This window comes from Strongylocentrotus purpuratus, unplaced genomic scaffold (genome assembly GCF_000002235.5).
Source record: "Strongylocentrotus purpuratus isolate Spur 01 unplaced genomic scaffold, Spur_5.0 spur5_scaffold_4, whole genome shotgun sequence".
Taxonomy (NCBI): Eukaryota; Metazoa; Echinodermata; class Echinoidea; order Camarodonta; family Strongylocentrotidae; genus Strongylocentrotus; species Strongylocentrotus purpuratus.
In genome coordinates, this window is record NW_022145610.1 from 6,226,339 (window position 1) to 6,244,822 (window position 18,484).

General features: G+C 36.9%; 1 protein-coding gene across 2 annotated transcripts in view; it reads left to right on the top strand.

Moving 5' to 3' along the window:
• Positions 1-16,215, top strand: part of LOC583959 (cryptochrome-2) — a 28,602-nt gene extending 12,387 nt beyond the window's left edge. For both annotated transcript variants that reach the window (XM_030997502.1, XM_030997503.1), the window contains exons 3-12: positions 1,219-1,438; positions 2,664-2,858; positions 3,624-3,742; positions 4,492-4,646; positions 5,864-6,007; positions 7,286-7,453; positions 8,016-8,156; positions 11,613-11,764; positions 12,972-13,171; positions 14,859-16,215. In XM_030997502.1, the coding sequence (XP_030853362.1) occupies positions 1,219-1,438; positions 2,664-2,858; positions 3,624-3,742; positions 4,492-4,646; positions 5,864-6,007; positions 7,286-7,453; positions 8,016-8,156; positions 11,613-11,764; positions 12,972-13,171; positions 14,859-14,941 (1,577 nt within the window). In that variant the 3' untranslated portion in view covers positions 14,942-16,215. The remainder of the gene's footprint in view (positions 1-1,218; positions 1,439-2,663; positions 2,859-3,623; positions 3,743-4,491; positions 4,647-5,863; positions 6,008-7,285; positions 7,454-8,015; positions 8,157-11,612; positions 11,765-12,971; positions 13,172-14,858) is intronic.
• Positions 16,216-18,484: the final 2,269 nt, after the last annotated feature.

Here is an 18,484-nt window from a genome sequence, read left to right on the forward strand (position 1 = left end):
GTGAGATCGATACTATCGGCGAGAAGAGGAGCCGAGACTAAGCCGGATTATTACAAAATTAATATTAGGGAAAATGCAATTATTTAAATGAATTAGTAATAAAAAAGATCGAAAATGATACCAAGAAATAAGAGATGCAATATACTTCCAAATATGTGTAGATTATACAACAGAAGTACTTGTAAAATATAATTGTGAGTATTTCATGACATGACCGGTTAATCAGTTTTGTTCTTGAGAGGGGTAACCCCGGATATTTTCATTTGATAGTTTATAAAAACACACCAATATATTATTCTTAGAAAAATACGATGTAATGAAATTTGTGTCCAATGTTTTAGGTGTCAGTTGTATAATCAAATGTCAAAACTTCAACATACCAAACGTTAAAACACATGTTTTAAACTATTCATTTTTACACATTTGAAGATAGAATTTATCTTGAAGGCAATATGGGTCTGAAAACTAAAGAATACACTTCAAACTACATTGTATGGCTTGCCTGCTGTGGCAAAATACATATCCCTTTAACGAGTTTACAATGTGGAAATAAAGGCATATAATCAGTTTTTTTAAGTGGGAAATCCTTAAATACAAAAATGGCATATTTTCATAGGATTATCAAATACAAAAAACGATAACCTACTGTTTAAGTGAATGTGTAGAAAAATCATAGTTGGAGGATTTATTGTCCTTTTTTGCCAGCCATAGTCTACCCAATAAATGATATGTGATGGCGCTGCCCATCGACTAAATAGTTATGACAGAGATACGACAGTGTCAGAGGTGTGGTAACTCCTTAGTCAGGATGTTGTCGTTGATCTTGACAAAGAGGGCTTGGTGAAACACGTAGCGGACAAGTTGCTCACTAACACTGATTTAGTCAAGAAGTGAGACTTATGACGGTTTCTAGGAACGGGCCCTTGGTTATGTTTGACCATGTCTGCATATAAAACATGAAAGACAATTTGATTTTGTAAAAGGTGATTATCCGGAAAGTTTGAATGAACAGAGTGACTACACTGTTGTTTAAACATCTTTTTGTTCCAATATTCCTCTGTAAATGTTGCAATGTTCACACTTTACAGTAGTTTAAACAATTTTCCTATCTTGATTCTAAAAGACTTAATTGGAAATTATTTTTTTGCTGTACATTACTCATACATTTACATGTACATATGTATATAATACCATTTTCCTCATCTTCGTATAACACAGAGATGCCACACAACAGCACTATCCACTGGTTCCGCAAGGGCCTTCGTGTCCATGACAACCCTGCCCTCTTGACGGCTATCCAGGGCACCAAGGTCTTCCGGCCAATCTTCATTCTGGACCCCCATTTCATTGAGTCTGGAAAGGTGGGCATCAACAGATGGCGCTTCCTCCTGGAGACTCTTCAAGACCTAGACAACAGCTTCAAGGCTCTGGGAACGCGGTGAGTGATCTCTGGTAGTGCCAGGCACCACCCTTAACATGTTTAATTCAAAGTTCAAGTTTCATTTATCTTTCTTTCAACATTCTCGTAAGGATAGATTGATAAAAGAAAGATGAGGAGACCTTATGAAAAGCCTTGTAAAGCATGATGTAAGGCCCCTCAAAACAATAAAAACAATGTTTATCAATCGAGTAATAACAAACTCTAGAACTTACTATAAACAAAGTTAGAACTACATGATATTAAAAGAGTGTTTGGACTACAAAGACTTCCTGGTTGACTGCACTGCGTCGACCCTGTATTATAGCCAGAAAATGGAAGCCCTAGGCTAGGCTCTAGTCTTTATCATTAAAATTATGTTGTAGTATCAAAATAAAGTCTGTGTCTGTGCTGCAGATTGAATATATATGTGGCTGGTTGATGTGACATGACCAAGGAGAATGGCGAGATACAAATACACACCCACTTGGATGAAAGCCAGTTGCAGTTGATGATCTCCAAAGTCCAAACTAGGTGTGTTGTATACAATGTAGGTTTCAGGTAGTCGCTCATCTCTTTAACATTTTGTTCCTTCCTTACATTTTCTTTTTGGGGGTACAATACCTGTTCCTCTAAGAATTTCCCTAAAGAGGTGCAAAGCAGTTTCCTTTTGACCAAACAAAAATCATCAGCCTTCCAAAGAAAGGCTTTGACGCAATATGTTGAAAAAGGGCTCCAATTTAACTGGAATTATGGAATAGAGCTGAAATGAATCACATATTGCATATCGGTTGCCTTCAACTGATATTGTAAGGCAGGATTTTACTTATTATTGAATTAACATTCAAGGTCTTTCTTACCGAATGGTCTAAAATATTTTGTAATTGATGATGGAGACTTTGAGGCTCTCAATGCGAATAATTTGATTGCAGATGTCTATTTTGTCATGTTTTGAGGCCCATAGGCATTAACTCTGTGAAAAATGATAGGATTTAACACCATCCAGCTCCAAGTAGACTACATGTCTAAGAAACTATCCACTACGGCACTAATGTCTTTTGGCAAGACTACATTTGCCACACTCAGGTGAGGTAAATGGGTACCTGGTAGGAAGAAATTCTTTGAAGGATTGCAGGGCCCTCAAGGAGAACAGTATTGATACTGATCAGGCAACCCTGGGTAACAAGACATATTATCATTAAAATGATATTGTTGCTTAACCTCTTTGATGATCATTACCCCACAGGTTGTTTGTTGTTCGTGGGAACCCAACCACCGTTTTCCCAGAGATCTTCAAAAAATGGAACGTGACCCGTTTGACCTTTGAGGTCGACACCGAGCCCTACGCACGCCGGAGAGACCAGGAAGTGATAGAGCTAGCTAAGAAGAATGACGTTGAGGTTATCACAAAAGTCTCCCACACTCTCTATGACACAGAGAGGTATGTAAATATTGGAAAGTTAGTTGGCTGCTCAGTTATTCTGAGAGATTTATTGTATTCTTGCCCATTAATCTGCAAGAATCCCCACCAAAGTGCATGAGAGAGATAAAAAGCAAGAATAATGTAAAGTTTCTCTGCAAGATGTGACGTACTATGCAAAATCATTTATGTACTGAATGTATTCAAATTCGCTTCCTTCCCAGGTGTGTGTGGTGATGAAGCATTTTATTCACCTGCTATTATCCTTTGTACTACAATAGCCAGAACGCAAATTGCATAAATAAGTTGGTGCTCTTTTGGGGTGAAGGTGTCGCTTAAATGAAATAAATTTGTGAACTACTATATTTTAGTATTTTTAGATAACCGAATTACAATTGTTACCCCATTATATATTTTTCACCAAATGTAATTTTTACCTTCTCAGCTATGATCTTCCCTCATTAAAAAGTAAAGGTTTTGTTATTGAATTAAAAAGACTTTCCAACTAAACATTTAGTGCATGATACATATACAGGTTTTCCAAGTACGTTAAATTATCAAATAATGGCTGCGCCCATGTCGTGCATTAGATCATGCCAAAAATATCTTCATTTGTAAATCTCTTGTACACTTTTGTAAGGGATATTGCACATCAAAAGGCAGGAAAACATCTAATTTTTCAGAATATCTGCACTTATTGCAATTGTCACCAAAGCATGAAAGATAAAACCTTGTAGCACATCTGTACACTCTTTATTTCTAACTTTTACTTTCAAACCTCAACAGAACCATCAAGGCTAACAAGTACAAGCCACCAATGACCTATCAGAGAATGGTGGGATTGCTGTCTGAGATTGGAGCACCCGCCATTCCTGAACTACCCCCTCTGATGGCCAACTTCACAGGTAAGATAAACGCTTCCCACTATTTCAGTTTCAATTTAATTTATTTCATATTTCACCTTCATTACATACAAAATCATCAAAAAAAAAACATTAAGAATGAATAGAATTGTTTGTTCAATAGGTGTGAAAATACAATAATATCAGGCCATGAAAGTATAAAAACAGTTGAAATAAACAAACAGAGAATAAATATGATTGCATGGTATTTAAACCGAAATTAGACAAATACATTTGTACTTTTGTTGTGAAATATGGGGGAATTGTTTAAAAAGCTAAGCTTGTAAATCATAGATTCCCTTGTATTAAGGATAATGTTCACTCAAAATTTAAAATTCAAATTTGTACCATTGAAATATGTGCATGGGAGATGTGAGGGGTGTCGCTTGGGACAACACTGCAGGACAATCTATTAAAAAGTACCGGTACTTGTTACACTAGTACGAAATAGTTTTCAAAAATCTATTCCAAAATTGGGCTTATGTAGCAAGCAATAATAATAATATCTAGCATTTATTACACTCTACATAGTACAACAATATCACAGCATTTATAAAAACAGATACACATAATAGGGGAATCGACTTAAGTATGAAAATACTATGAATTGAAAGGAATAACAAAGGAATTTTAACTATTCCAGGAAGAGATATGTTTTTACGAATCTCTTAAATTGGTCTGTGGATTTTGCAATGTAGCACACAAATTAAATTTAACAATTTAGATGTGTCTGTGATGATTTGACCTGCCAGGTGTAGCAACGCCTGTCAAGCCAGACCATGACAACGAGTATGGAGTGCCTAGTCTGGAGGATCTAGGCCTGGATCTTGAAGGTCTTGGACCTCGTCTCTATCCCGGAGGGGAGACGGAGGGACTCCAGCGCATGGATTTGCATCTTGCAAGGAAGGTACAGTCAAACCTGCTTTAGCAACCACCTGTATAAAAATGTCTATAAAGGCCACATGTTTTGTTTCCCTTGAATATGGTTTCTGTACTGAAGGAACCTGTACATAATGACTACCTGCCTATAAAGACCACTTTTCTTGCTTCCCTTGAGCGGTCTTTATTTATATAGGTTTCACTGTATTTGCACATGATTCTCAGCAGATAATTCATCACTTGCCTATCTAGGAAGCCTATTACTGCCATAGACGATGTAGCTGTTACAGCCTTTTGGCAGGCACCCAACGATTTGTTTATCCTTGGTCCAAATTCTCGCTACCGCATATACATGTAGCAATATACATTTTCATAATGCAATGCACTTCCGATACTTCAGCGATTTTGTAGACACACTAACACATATTCTGCTATACCAGTACTATGATATGCTAATAATTCATCATCTGCAATTCTTAATCTTGCTCGATAGTTGCATATTTTGAAAAATGCACAAGCAGTAGGCATATTTACTAATTTACCAGCATTTACAAATGCCAACACTTGTAGAAATTCTCTCGGAAGAACTTGGCACACCGCGACGCAAGTGGCTTTTTCCCAAGCCATGATTGTGCTCTGTCGCCAGTAATTTTAAAGAATTTCCAATAATATACAGCAGGGTCGCATTTTTAATGAATTTACATCGTATGAGATTTAGGCAAAACTAGATTGTATCATTTGTATTCCTATTGACAGTGAAGTGCGTCTAATATTGTGTGGCCTGTTTTTACCGGATGTTCACTACAAAATCTAGGCAAATTCGCGAGTAGAAATAGAGCGCCACTTACGTTGGCTTATTTTCAGCTATAAGCGGTAGAGAGAATTGAGGAAACCTGGCTCGTCATGTTGCGGTTGGTCTGAATTGATTGTAAATTCACCAACTCATCACAAAGATTTTTAAAAATGTCTGTGCTATTTCCATAATTCAAAGTTTGGAAATTGCAAGAGCATGTAAAACACAACAGGTATTCTTGTGTTTAACATAATCGATGCTATTCTTTTTCATTGCAGTCATTGATATGCAGATTTGAGGATCCTCAACCCAGTTTTAACTCCTTATAAGCTAGAAACACAGTTTTCAGTCGATCCCTATCTCATTTACCTATGACACCAGAATTCTTACATTTTATTAATGTTTATCAACCATAACCAAGGGATACTTCTTGAATAATTCTTTTCTTACAGTCCTGGGTATGTGGATTTGAGAAGCCAAAGACCAGTCCAAACTCCCTAGAACCCAGCACCACTGTTCTTAGTCCTTATCTCAAATGGGGCTGTCTTTCACCCAGGAAGTTCTACTACGCAATCAAAGAGGTTTATGCACAACAGGTAAGAGAAAAAAGGTTCATCAAATGGTTTTAAGAAATTCCCCTTTTTTGTTAATACCTATGAAGCATCTGCTTGTCAAACCAAACATCCCGGTTTAAATCTAGCCGTTTTAAATTTCCTTAATTTATTGCAGATGCCATCACCCAATCATATTTAAGATAATTAACATACACAAGAATTGAACTTAAATTGAAGACAGAGCTTTTGTTTTGATTTTGGTTTTGAATCTTGGCATCTCCATTTTGAACCCAATAAATTGGATTGTTGACAACAACAACAACAAAATTTGTCTTGTATAATCTCCCAAAGGATGTTACTAGTGGTGTCAGCATAATGTAGTAGAGCCTTGAATGAGCAACTGAAATGATGTAAGTTATGAAACGGGATTTTAAATGTAAAAACTTGTCTTTATATGGGTTTGAATGAGAATGTTATGATAGCATTGGTCACTCGGGTTCCAGTGACAGGTTTACTAACTACAAATTTATGAGTGTTTCTTTCCTGGGGGACCTAGTGACGAGTTGTTCCATTAACCTGTTATTAATGAATGAACTACAATAATAGTATGTGTACTTTTGTCTACATTGTAAGAAAGGGAGAGACAGTATAAACAGCACCACCACATGTTTCTTTATTATTTCCCTTTTTATTTTTGGATTCATTTGGACTGGTCACTATTTATATCCGTCCTCCATTCATTACCACAAACTATTTCACTGGGGCCTACAGCTTTACAAGCTTGCTTTCATGTAGGTTCCATCATATTTCTTTCAGTTAGATCAATACTCTATATTGACCACTTATCTTTATGTTATTTATTATGTATTATTGATTGTTATTGTATCACACAAAGAACAACTTGTACTTTATTTTGTAATGTAAATGTAACATGAGAAATATGAAAATAAATGAAATTAGAAATGATATGACTCCTAGCTAGGTTGCACAAGTTTACAGGTTGTCAAAAACAACTTTTTTTTAAAGTAAGCATAAAATTTGAATATGTTGAAATAGTCAACTAGTCTATTGCTCCAGGTCTTAATAGTACCGGTATAGGGTTAGGGTTGCAATTGAGTTTTGCATTAGGTTAGAGATTGTTCAAGAACTTTGGTTAGTGGAGGAAATTGACTGCAGGAGCATATGTTATAGAACCAAAGAAATTTTATTTGATGTATACAAGTATTTATGTTCAGAACCACATGGATGAAAGCATGCATTCTTATCCATGTGTAATGACATTTCATTGACTTTTTGTTGTTCTTTGCCGTCATATGACAGACCAACTGCACCAAGCCTCCCGTCTCACTCATGGGCCAGCTGATTTGGAGAGAGTTCTTTTACACTGTTGCCGCGGGAACACCCAATTTCCACCAGATGGAGGAGAACCCAATCTGTATTCAGGTCCCTTGGGATGAGAATCCAGAATTCTTGGCTGCATGGAAGGAGGTACCTCAGCTCATTTCATTTGAAATCCTATTTTTCTGCTTCTGGAGTTGAAATAGAAATACAATTCTAATTTCTCTCTCAATTTGAGCTTAATGTTTATTGCATTTAATCTGACATAGATTGGATTAGAAACAATTTAGTTTAGCCCATTCCAACTTCATTGCCGGGCAATTTGTGAGGGCCATTTTCCGTACTGCATATTGAGTATAAGACTCTGAATATTATATATATCGCATCCTTGTTCGTTCCTCTTTCCAGTGATACCAACTTCATGGATGAAAAATAAATCAAATTTTAGAAGAAGCTAATAACCGGACCTTTGCAAGACTCATTACGTATTCATAACCTGTACGGCCATCAATACCAGCTAAATCAATGCATGCAAAAATAAATTATCCTGCTTGGCTCTCTGACTGCCAATGTATGAATGGCAGATTGCAAAATTGATGTTCATAATACCATTTCTGGCAACCAAATATTTGAGATACACTCAAACACTGAGTCTTGGCATTGTTCCATAGTGACATAACTGTGGTTTTTGTACCTGTTCTGACTCCTCAAGGGGCGCACCGGTTACCCTTACATTGATGCCATCATGACCCAACTAAGGACCGAAGGCTGGATCCATCACCTTGCCAGACATTCTGCTGCATGTTTCCTCACCAGGGGTGACCTCTGGCAGAGCTGGGTCAAGGGTCAAGAGGTCAGTTGTCTGATGAATGAGTTTTTAACTTAGTGGTTCCTGAAATGATAGGAGTTTATTAGGCAGCACAATGTCCTAAATCTATGCATCTATCTAAATCTGTTCATCGATAGAAGTTGAAGTATCGTAAGAGGTTATGAGACACAAATACAGTTTTGATATGATTTATGTATTTTTGTAGGTATTTTCATTCATTAAACATAGATTACATTTTGCAAAAGATATAGTTAGAAATTGTCTTCAGTTGTACAAAATTAATATCTGAATGCCAAGACAAGGTAGCACTTTGACGTAATATTACCACTCTCTGTGAATGTGTTATTCTTCTCACAATTATCTTAAGAGTTTAAAAGAGGTAAACAGATGTTTGAAGAGTTCTACCTATTGCTGTCTCTCCCCCAAATTTGTCACACTTTTACTGCGATATGATTTTGTCCATGTCTCTTACTTTATCTTTGTCCTGACATCTCCCCCTCTCTCTCTCTCTCTCTCTCTCTCTTTCTCTCCCTGTAAAGCGCTGTCAAACCAATTGTGCGAGAGCGCTATATATATATATGAACATGTTATTAAAGGGATAGTTGAGTTCTGTTGGAGAGGGCGCTACACAAAATAATTTATTTGTGAGATAATGAAAAACTGAGTGTCAAATTTGAAAGAACATACAATTTAAATGACAAAATCATCTTTGTTTGATCAAAATCGGTTCAGAGACGGCTGAAATATCCATAGATATAACGATTTCTAATACTTGTGTACCACTACAAATATTAGATAATTTGTAAAAGCCAATGAAAGAACGAAATAGCGCCTTTTACGTCGTATTTCAGCCAATGCCGATTTTGGCTTTTTTGTTGGCATTTTCGTGTTGGTAATATTACGCACAACCAGCCGGCCCATGTATTGTTTAATTAAATAATTGATTAACGGTCACCATATTTTTTTAAAAGTGGAGCTGAATTCGTATGATCGTATTGGCTAAATTTCACACATTTTGGGGTCTAAAATTACCTTCATACAGTACACCCCGAAGATCTCCGCAACACGATTTACACGATTCAAAATTTACACGTTTCGAAAGCTCGCGGGAATCGTGTAACCATTAATTTTACACAATTCGTCTTTTGCCAAGTAAACGTGTAATCGTGTAAAATTACACGATTCCTCAATTCAGGTCGAATCGTGTAATCTGCACGCTGAAAATCTCTGTAACACAATTACACGATTAAAAATTTACACGATTCGACTGCTCGCTGGAATTGTGTAACAATTTATTTTCAGTGGTGAGGGTGAGCAGATTACGATGTCTCGTTCAGTAGAAGCAGGAATAACCAACAGCTGAGGGGGGGGGGGGGTGGGGAGGGTTGAACGAAGACAACGGGGATGAGGGGGAGAGCGAATATTACGCATTCTGTCTCTCTTATATATTTTTAATTGCGGTGTGTGTCTCTAGTTTAATTTTAGACTGTTTGAAAATGAAAAAATCAGTTCACTTCCTGAAAAGCACTCTCGGATTTAATCCTCCGTGAGAAAAGAAAACAAAAAGTGATGAACGAGAAAGGAAGGGGGGGGGGTATTCTTAGTTGTAAATAGATTTTAAAAAATTATGTTCACCAGCTCCTTCGTTACTATAAATGTCGTTATACTATGTATTTTATTCCGAAATTATCCATGAGAGTGCGAGGGGCGTCATTTCCCCCCACGAGAGTTCCTGGCCTTGGTTGATATGTTTTACGTCATTGGCAGCTTGAAAAAGGTCACAAACAATTACACTTTGATTACTTATTGCTTTTTTTAACTTTCCTCATTTTTGTAAATTATCTTTTACAACATTGCATTCAGCTACATGTATGAAGAACTAAGGTCAAGACTTAATAGCACACTTCCTGTCACATACAAAAGAAGCTTACTCTGAATGTGGCCTGCCATTGACCCTCGTCGGGGCGTTGCCCTAGCTACAGACAAAGATGCTTACATAATACCTATTGTTCAGGGGAATCCCCTTTGAACATAGGATCTCCTGAACAATAGGTATTACGTTCGGATCAAAGCCACTGGCTACAGAGTACAGGAAGCAGTAGCAATTAAGACGAGAATGAATATAATAAGTGAATGGCCAACTGGTTTTGCATTACGTTTAGCTAGCGGTACAGTGCCCACCCCCACTTGTTTATTTTGACAAGTGCCTGTATTCATTTGTAAAAGTGCCCCTTCCCCTTTTCAACTCTGACACGCGCTCCTTTTCCTTCGACGAGTTCCTATTTTCCTTTGCAATACGTGTCCATTTTCCATTCTCACAAGTGTCCTTTTTAATCTCAATTAAGTATTATCCCTCTTTAGGTACGAGAAGTGCCCCTCTTCACTTTTGATAAATGCCCCCATCAACTCCAATTAATGCCCCTATTAAAATATGAACCATGCCCCTTTTCTTTCAACTAATGCTTTTTTTTTCATCCCCCTCTCTCTCTCTCTCTCTCTTTCTCTCAATATATTTCCACTGCCCCCTTATCTTTCTCACCTCTCTTTCTTTCGTTGTGTTCCACTCTTATCTTATTTATTTTTCTCTTTTCCTCTCCCTTTCAAAGCCTTTCTACTTCTCATTTCTATTTCTTTCACTATGTTTCGCCCTTCTTTTCTTCTGATCAACTTTCCCTTTTTTCTCTCTTGCATAGCTTTTCTTCTTATCTTTATCGTGCCATTTCAACCCTCATTTTCCTTTTATATGTTCCCTTCTCGTAGCTATCTTTTTTGCTGTACTTTACATCTATCATGTCTTCTTCTTTCTGACGTTTTCCTACCTTGTCTCATGGTGCAGGTTAGTAGAAAGTGATGAGGTTTATACACGAATATAAAGTACAGTAATTACCTGATGTAGGCAAGTGGTGTAAAAAGCAATTACTTGGTTTAAGTGAGTGGTGAAAGCAAGACACGATTTACAGATTGTTGCAGCTGGTCGAATCATCCCTTCCAATGCTCTTATAACCATTATAACTATCTACACAATTACACGATTCAGAGCGACAATCTTCAATCGTGTAAATTTACACGATTACACAGTTACACGTTTGTTGCATCTGGTTGAATCATCCCACCAATGCACTTAACTATTTACACGATTACACGATTCAGAGCGACAATCTTCAATCGTGTAAGTCTACACGATTACACAGTTACACGATTCAGGTGAATCGTGTAAACCGTGTAATCCAAAAAATATATCACATATTCGTGTTGCGGAGATTTTCGGCGTGTACTGTAGCAACTGTAGGTTCTAAAAGGGCACTAGAAATGTCATAGATAATAATAAGAGCAATAACCATGCACTTTGAAGGCATTTGCGGTCTGAAAACAGAACTCAATTATCCCTTTAATATTATTTTTGTTGTTGTTGTTGTTGTTGTTGTTGTTGTTATTATTATTATTTCCTCCCCTTCTCTTTATTTGTATCTCTCCATCTAGGTGTTTGATGAGTGGTTATTGGATGCAGATTACAGCCTGAATGCTGCTAACTGGATGTGGTTGTCTTCTAGTGCCTTCTTCCACCAATACTACCGGGTCTACAGCCCAGTCGTGTTTGGCAAAAAGACAGATAAGACTGGAGAGTACATCAGGTAGGACCTTCAGTGAATTTCAGTTTGGTCTACGACTAATTCGTCTACTACCCAATTAGTCTATTCCCATATGGTCTACACCAACCCGTCTACTATCCCTGTGGTCTGATTACCATTTTGTCCAATCATCAAATGCTTATTAGACCCAATGGTTAGTTGACAAAATAAGCATTAGTCAAACTGGGAATTAGACTAACTAGTTTATTAGACTAATTGAACAATGGACCAAATGGGAAGTAGACTTATTTGAGATTAGACCAAATGGCTATTAGCCCAAATGGTCATCAGCTGATGATCAGACTAATTGATAAATAGACAAAATTATTATTAGACGATGTTGATAGTAGATGGACTGGGGTAGACCAAACAGCAATAAACCAGACCTCAATGCCCCCTCATGACCCATTACAGAGAAGGTAGAGTTAAGAGAAAGATGGAAATAATATCAGAAAGCAAAAAAAAACCCACTAATTTCTATCTTTAATATATTGGAAACATATTTATTCCAGACTAACAGGGCTGCTGTGAGAAGCAGTGTTGTAACCGACAATGCTGCCCTGTCAAAAAAAAAAACCACATAAAACTGAATGAGTGAACATTGCATGGAATCATCTGTTACTATGCCAAGGTTCAAGAGGAGACTACTCAGCTAGGCCTAAGCCAAGCTATCCTTATGAGGAGCTGAAGCATTCATAGAATGTCCATGTCTTTAGCTTCCTGCCATAGCTTCACGAACATTTCTTCCTGCTGGGTTCCTGTTTTCTTCTTGGTCAAGAGTGTCAAATGTAAATCAATTCTGCCAAAGCTAGAAGTCAGTGTTACAGTCGGGATTTGAACCTTGTACCAATAGATCTACAGTCCTGTGACTTTTCCTCTAGACTGAGACATTTCTACATTTAGAAGTAGGTCTATAAGTACGCAAAATATACATGTACTTAAACATGAATTTACATGCCAACATTTACGACAGAGTTTATCTGAATTGAGAAAACATCTTGACAGCGCCATATTTGAGCTTTAGTCAAACCAAATACAATCAGATGAAATATTCTGTTACTTCTGTAATTAGGAGACATGTCTTTATTCATTACTTTTCAAAGTCTTGTTTAAAAAGTGTATTTCTAGTGAATTAAAGATCCGAAAACTTGGGATGTATCTATATTGTTCAAATTCTTTTAATGGAGCTTTAACTCTTATAATGTTGCAGGAAGTATATTCCTGCATTGAATAAATTGCCTGCTGAGTACATCTATGAGCCCTGGACCGCACCACGTAGCGTACAGGAAGCTGCAGGCTGTATCATCGGGAGAGACTACCCTCGACCAATCGTCGACCATAGCATCGTCTCCAAGAGGAACATTGGGAGAATGAAAGATGCTAGAGCTTGCCAGCCAGGCAAGAAAGCAGGTAGGAGATCTCTATCCTTGCACAGATATTGGGGCGTATCTATAAAGACCAGTATTTGCTTGGAAGCAAAAGTCACCTAGTAAAAGCTTGAGTTGACCTTTTGCTTGGCCTGAAAGCAATAGCTCAGGCAAACCTAATGGTTCAAAGTAAAACATTTCTAGGGTACTTGCTATGTCAGGCATGCAGGTTGGCAGGTACAGGGTACCGTTTGAAACGTTCCATTACAATTATACTCTCCAACATGAGCTCAAGCTGCCATGCGAGAAATAAAGAAAAGAGGGTTATGCACCAAGGTAATAAGAAGTGTTCTCCCCACTCACTTTCCAAGTGGGCTGTAGACCAATGTAATGTGTGAGTAAAAACTGGTTTAGAGTAGATTAAATTTGCATTCATTAATTATATAAATGAAGCGGAGTATCAGCTTGCTAGGAGTTATCAAAATAAAGTGAGAGCAGCTCTAGATACAAAAAATACTGACTGACAAACTGCATGCGAGAAAAAGCTCAAGTTCTCTGGAGAGGGGCTTGCAAAACAGATGAATACATATTCTTCATTCTTCATGCAATACAAAAGCTTTCCATTTAAAAAAAGTAAACATTTGAGAAGAAATGTAAGCTATGTCAGTGGCAGTAATTGCTAACAAATTGTTGCTTCTCCTCGCAAGCAATTGCTTGGTTGGATAGAAGTACAAGGTTAGAAAAAAGAAATTACTAGGCTTTTACTAGTTTTTATCGATGCAGCTGAGTACCTCTTGTATATTGATAAGAACATTCACTGAAACAATGCAACTAACCAAACCAATTACAGTATTATTATTAGTAGATTGAAGTATTACCCCAGCACTGGAATTGATTACGATTCTTCATTTTACATTACCAAAACCTCAGTTAGAGTCATGAATGAGGCTTTTAAACTCATTGTTTGAGTAAGTCTTATAATTTTGAGAGAGAAGTTAAGGATTTTCTGACTCATCTAACTTTAAGAAAGTTTTAATGCCCTGTTACTTTGCTTGACAGGATAGTTTTGTTATCTCTGTTTGTTTTGTTCTGTTTACTTTTTCATGTATCTCTTTATTTTCTGTTTTTATATTCGTGTATCTCTCTTTGCCATCCATGTTCCTTGTTTTTATCTCACCCTCTGTGTCTTATCTCACACACACAAACACATACTTTCTCTCTACTTCTTTTCCGATGTCGCTCCCTGTGCATTTTGCTATTTTTGTCTTTTTCTATGTTTCTCAAACTCTGAAAAAAAATATCTGCCTCTTTTTCACCTCTCGCTTTATTTTCATATGTTGTTTCTCTGTTTAACTCTGTACATTATTTCAATCTCTGTCTCACACTTCCCCTTTAACCCCCCCCCCCCCCCTCTCTCTCTCTCCCTCTTTGCCTCTGTCTCTCTGTCTTTATTTCCATTTCTCTCTTTATCTTTATCTCTATCTTTCTGGCTTAATTTCTATTTCTCTCTCTCTCTCTATCTCTCTCTCTCTCTCTCTCTCTCTATCTCTTTCTCTATCTATCTTTCTGTATCTCTGTCTGTCTGTCTCTCTCTATCTCTATCTCTCTTTCTGTATCTCTGTCTCTTTCTCTCTCTATTTCTGTCTTCATTTCTATTTCTCTCTCTATCTCTCTGTGACACACACTCTTTTTTATCACTCTGTAAACCGCTTGTTCTTCAATCTATGCAGAAAAGAGACCAGCTGAACCATCCAAACAGGACAACAATGGTAAAAAAGTCAGAAAAATCACCTCCATGCTCAAGAAGAAATAGACTACAGGCTTGTTATAGTAGGAAGGAAAGATCTTGGCAATAGCATTCCGAAATGGTAACTTGAACCCACTTTGAAAGATACGATCTCATTGTTTTGTAAAGGAAGATCTATGGTTCAAGGATGTTAATATATGAATTTATCAGTATGTGCATAATGATAGATAGTGAGCTGGCTATACTAGAAGGGCCTCACCTTCATCCATATTCTAATACCATATGGGTTGCTCCATCATGTGATCCAGTGACAATTGCTTTGGGCTTTATTTTGTGAAAGGTATAGTGTTAGCCTTAGGGTTGCAATCAGGTAAGGGTTAGAGTTAGGGTTCAGTCAGGGATTGAAATTAGGAATTTGGTTAGTGTAGGTTATCATGGAGCAATTTTTAAACAACCCTAAATCAGTTTCTACTTCAATTTCAATCTATATGCAAAGCACTTCAAGTGTGATGTGTCCATTTAGATCTTACCTTTTTTCTTACAAAGTCATCTGTGCGTATCCTTCATCATGTTGAATATTCAAGCTTTAGATATCATTAAAAAAGAAAAAGAAAAGATTTGTTTGTTGTTGGTACAATGAAATAGATTCCCTTTATTTAGAAGCAAGGATGTAGTCAATTGTTTAGGTAGCACTAGAAGTCTATTAAGCTAGAACTTGGCTTAGTCGATGTAGACAGGTAGGATGGAGCAAATTTTCCCCATCAATATGCGTTTGATTTGCATTCTTAGTTGAAATAGATTAAAGTACCAGTCTTTTTATATTCATTTCGTTTGATTTGTTCATGTAAGCTATGTTTCTTTGATGATGATTCAAACCAGGATGTTAGATTGGAAATATGTTACATGTAGTTTGCCTAATGTTTTTGGAAAAGAATGACTATGGTAAAATACAAAATTAATTCAGTGCCTGAATTTTAGGCAGATAAAGCGTCCAACAGTTTGTATAGATTATAGTAAATGACAGAAATAATAGTGTGTGAATTCAGGGAAGATAAACTGCTCATATTTCAGCGAAAGATACCAAATATATTGAAGATTACAGAGAAAGTTAAACAGTATTCTATTTTAGTTTTATTATGTACTAAGCATCATCAGTAGTATTGTAACATAAAATAACATTTGTTACATAAGTATTACATCAAAGAGGATTTGTGCCTTGCACATTAAATATCAAGTTATATGTGTTGTAGATGTATTAGGTAAGGATGCATTAAGTAATGGGTTCTGTATGTGAAGTTAAAATCATGACTATAAAAAGCAATTTTCATGAGCAATGGTAATTTATGCGTGGTTAGCTTTGAACCTGTTCTGAATGTGAATGTAAAATGCAGAATAAGAATGTGTGAATTATAAATGAACAAGAGGGCAAGAGAAATAGAAAGCAAGCGAAGTCAGGAGAAGGTTTAGAGGGAGAGAGAGATGGAGATAGGGGGAAGCAACTTATTAGAAGAGAGTGAGAAATAGAGAGACATGATACAGGAAACAGTGGGATGGAAGAGACAGGGAGGAGGGGGGGGGGGGAGGTGGAGAGAAAGGGCGACAGAAAGGGAACATGGGGGGAATGTGAAGTAGTGAGGTAGAGGATACATATAGGGGAAATGCAAACGGACGGAATACAGAGAGAGGGGGAACATATAAGAGAAAGAGGGGCTGAAGAGGGAGAGAGTGGGGGAGGGGTGCATAGGGGAAATGGGAAATAACATCCCATCAGAGATTAAGTTTTGGTATGAGGTCATAAATTGGTTTAAATGAACATATTGAAAGCATATATATGAGATTTCACAATATTCAATGATCGTCGCGGTTGAAATCGAGTCTAAAGTGATGACATTGTAAATAATAATCTCTTTATGTTGTATAGCTCCCTCTCAAGACTGATATTACTTTAGCTTTAAAACAATGTTTCTTGACTACAATCGACCGATTTGCTATGATATTTCATGGTCGCAGCTACTTGTGTGTGTATGACTCAAAATGGAATTAGATCGACTGACAATTAGACGTAAAAGTATGATGTGAATGTGACACATCAAATTTTACCTGAAAGAAAGAGCAACTAAATCGGGTTTTTTTTTTTATAAACGTGGCAATTGACGCAACGCTCCTCTTATTTACGAAAAATGTTATACTGACAAAGGAAATAAATAGTTGGGTGTCAAGAAATTGGCAGATAGGGGGGTCTAACCTGAAATACACAATGAATTACATGTACTATGAAAACTTTAAGCTACAGTATGTTAAAAACATTGGCCCGTAATCTGAAGTCGTGTCTAACTTAGCCACGTCTAAAGTTAAACAACTGTTTAGTTAGACACGACTTAGACACGACTTCAGAATACGGGCCATTAAATCTATTTATTTGTTGATAAACGAACACGTCTTCGGTTCCATAAATATTTTATTTCACGTTTACAGTTGTTTATAGATGTATTAAAGAGTTTTATATCATTAATGTCAAAGTTCACTTTGTAACAGCGATTGAGCGGACTTTGCTCTCGTCGTCATCATCTGATCATGATGATTAATTGATTGTGTTATTAACCCAATTATTTCCGCTATCAATTCTTGTTCGACATTGCCCGCATGCATTAAGGCTTGCCTATCCATGTTTTTCGACTTAAAGAACAGATAACGGGTCTATTAGAGAATAATTTACAGTAACACGAATATCTTACCATGTTAACCGAAATAGAAAGAAGATAATAAAAGTAAACAATCCTTGATTAACCCCAATAAGGCCGGGTTATTTGAGGTCTTAGTACGGCCGGTGGGGGGGGGGGGGGGGGGGGCATTATGCCGATCTCCGCGAAAATTTGCACGCTTGTCAAGTGAAGTGTATAAAACATTATGATGATTTCAATTTTTTGAAAAATTCATTCATTTGCATATTTATGGTAATTTATGCAAATAAGGTCATAAAATCACATTTTTACCCATTCAAATTCAAAGTTTATTCATATTTAAGCATTCTTTGTCACTACATATATTCATTATAGACCATTTGGAATAATAATACAACAACAAAATTTGGAAGAGCCAGCTTATTCCTTTTGTTATCTCTTGTTTGGATTTTTTCTTATGTATTTTCATTGTTTTTTAAACTTATGTATTTTTTAGTTTTTGTTGTTTTATTTCATTTCTTACTACAATTCCACTTATTTGACCCCAAAACAACCACCTAAACTTCAAACAAGACCCAATAACCAATTTTTGATCTATTTTGAGGAAAACTGACATTTCCATATGTTTTGTACACAAATCACAAAAATGAGCGATTTTCGGGCTGACATGCAAAGACAAAAGGTCACGTGACCTTGTAATTGTAGCCCGATTTTCATATTATTTTTTATTAAAGATGCGCAAGACTCAAAGAAAAAACTCAGCGAGAGGTGGGGCGCCATCCATATCCGTTCCCGAACAATCAGAAAAATCGTGGGGGGGGGGGGTGGTGGGGGGGGCATAATGGCCCCCGGCCTTATTAGGGTTAAATAACGTCCCCTTACGTCCCCTTCAAACCGTTTTGTCGCTTTCATCCATATCTTTAACTCC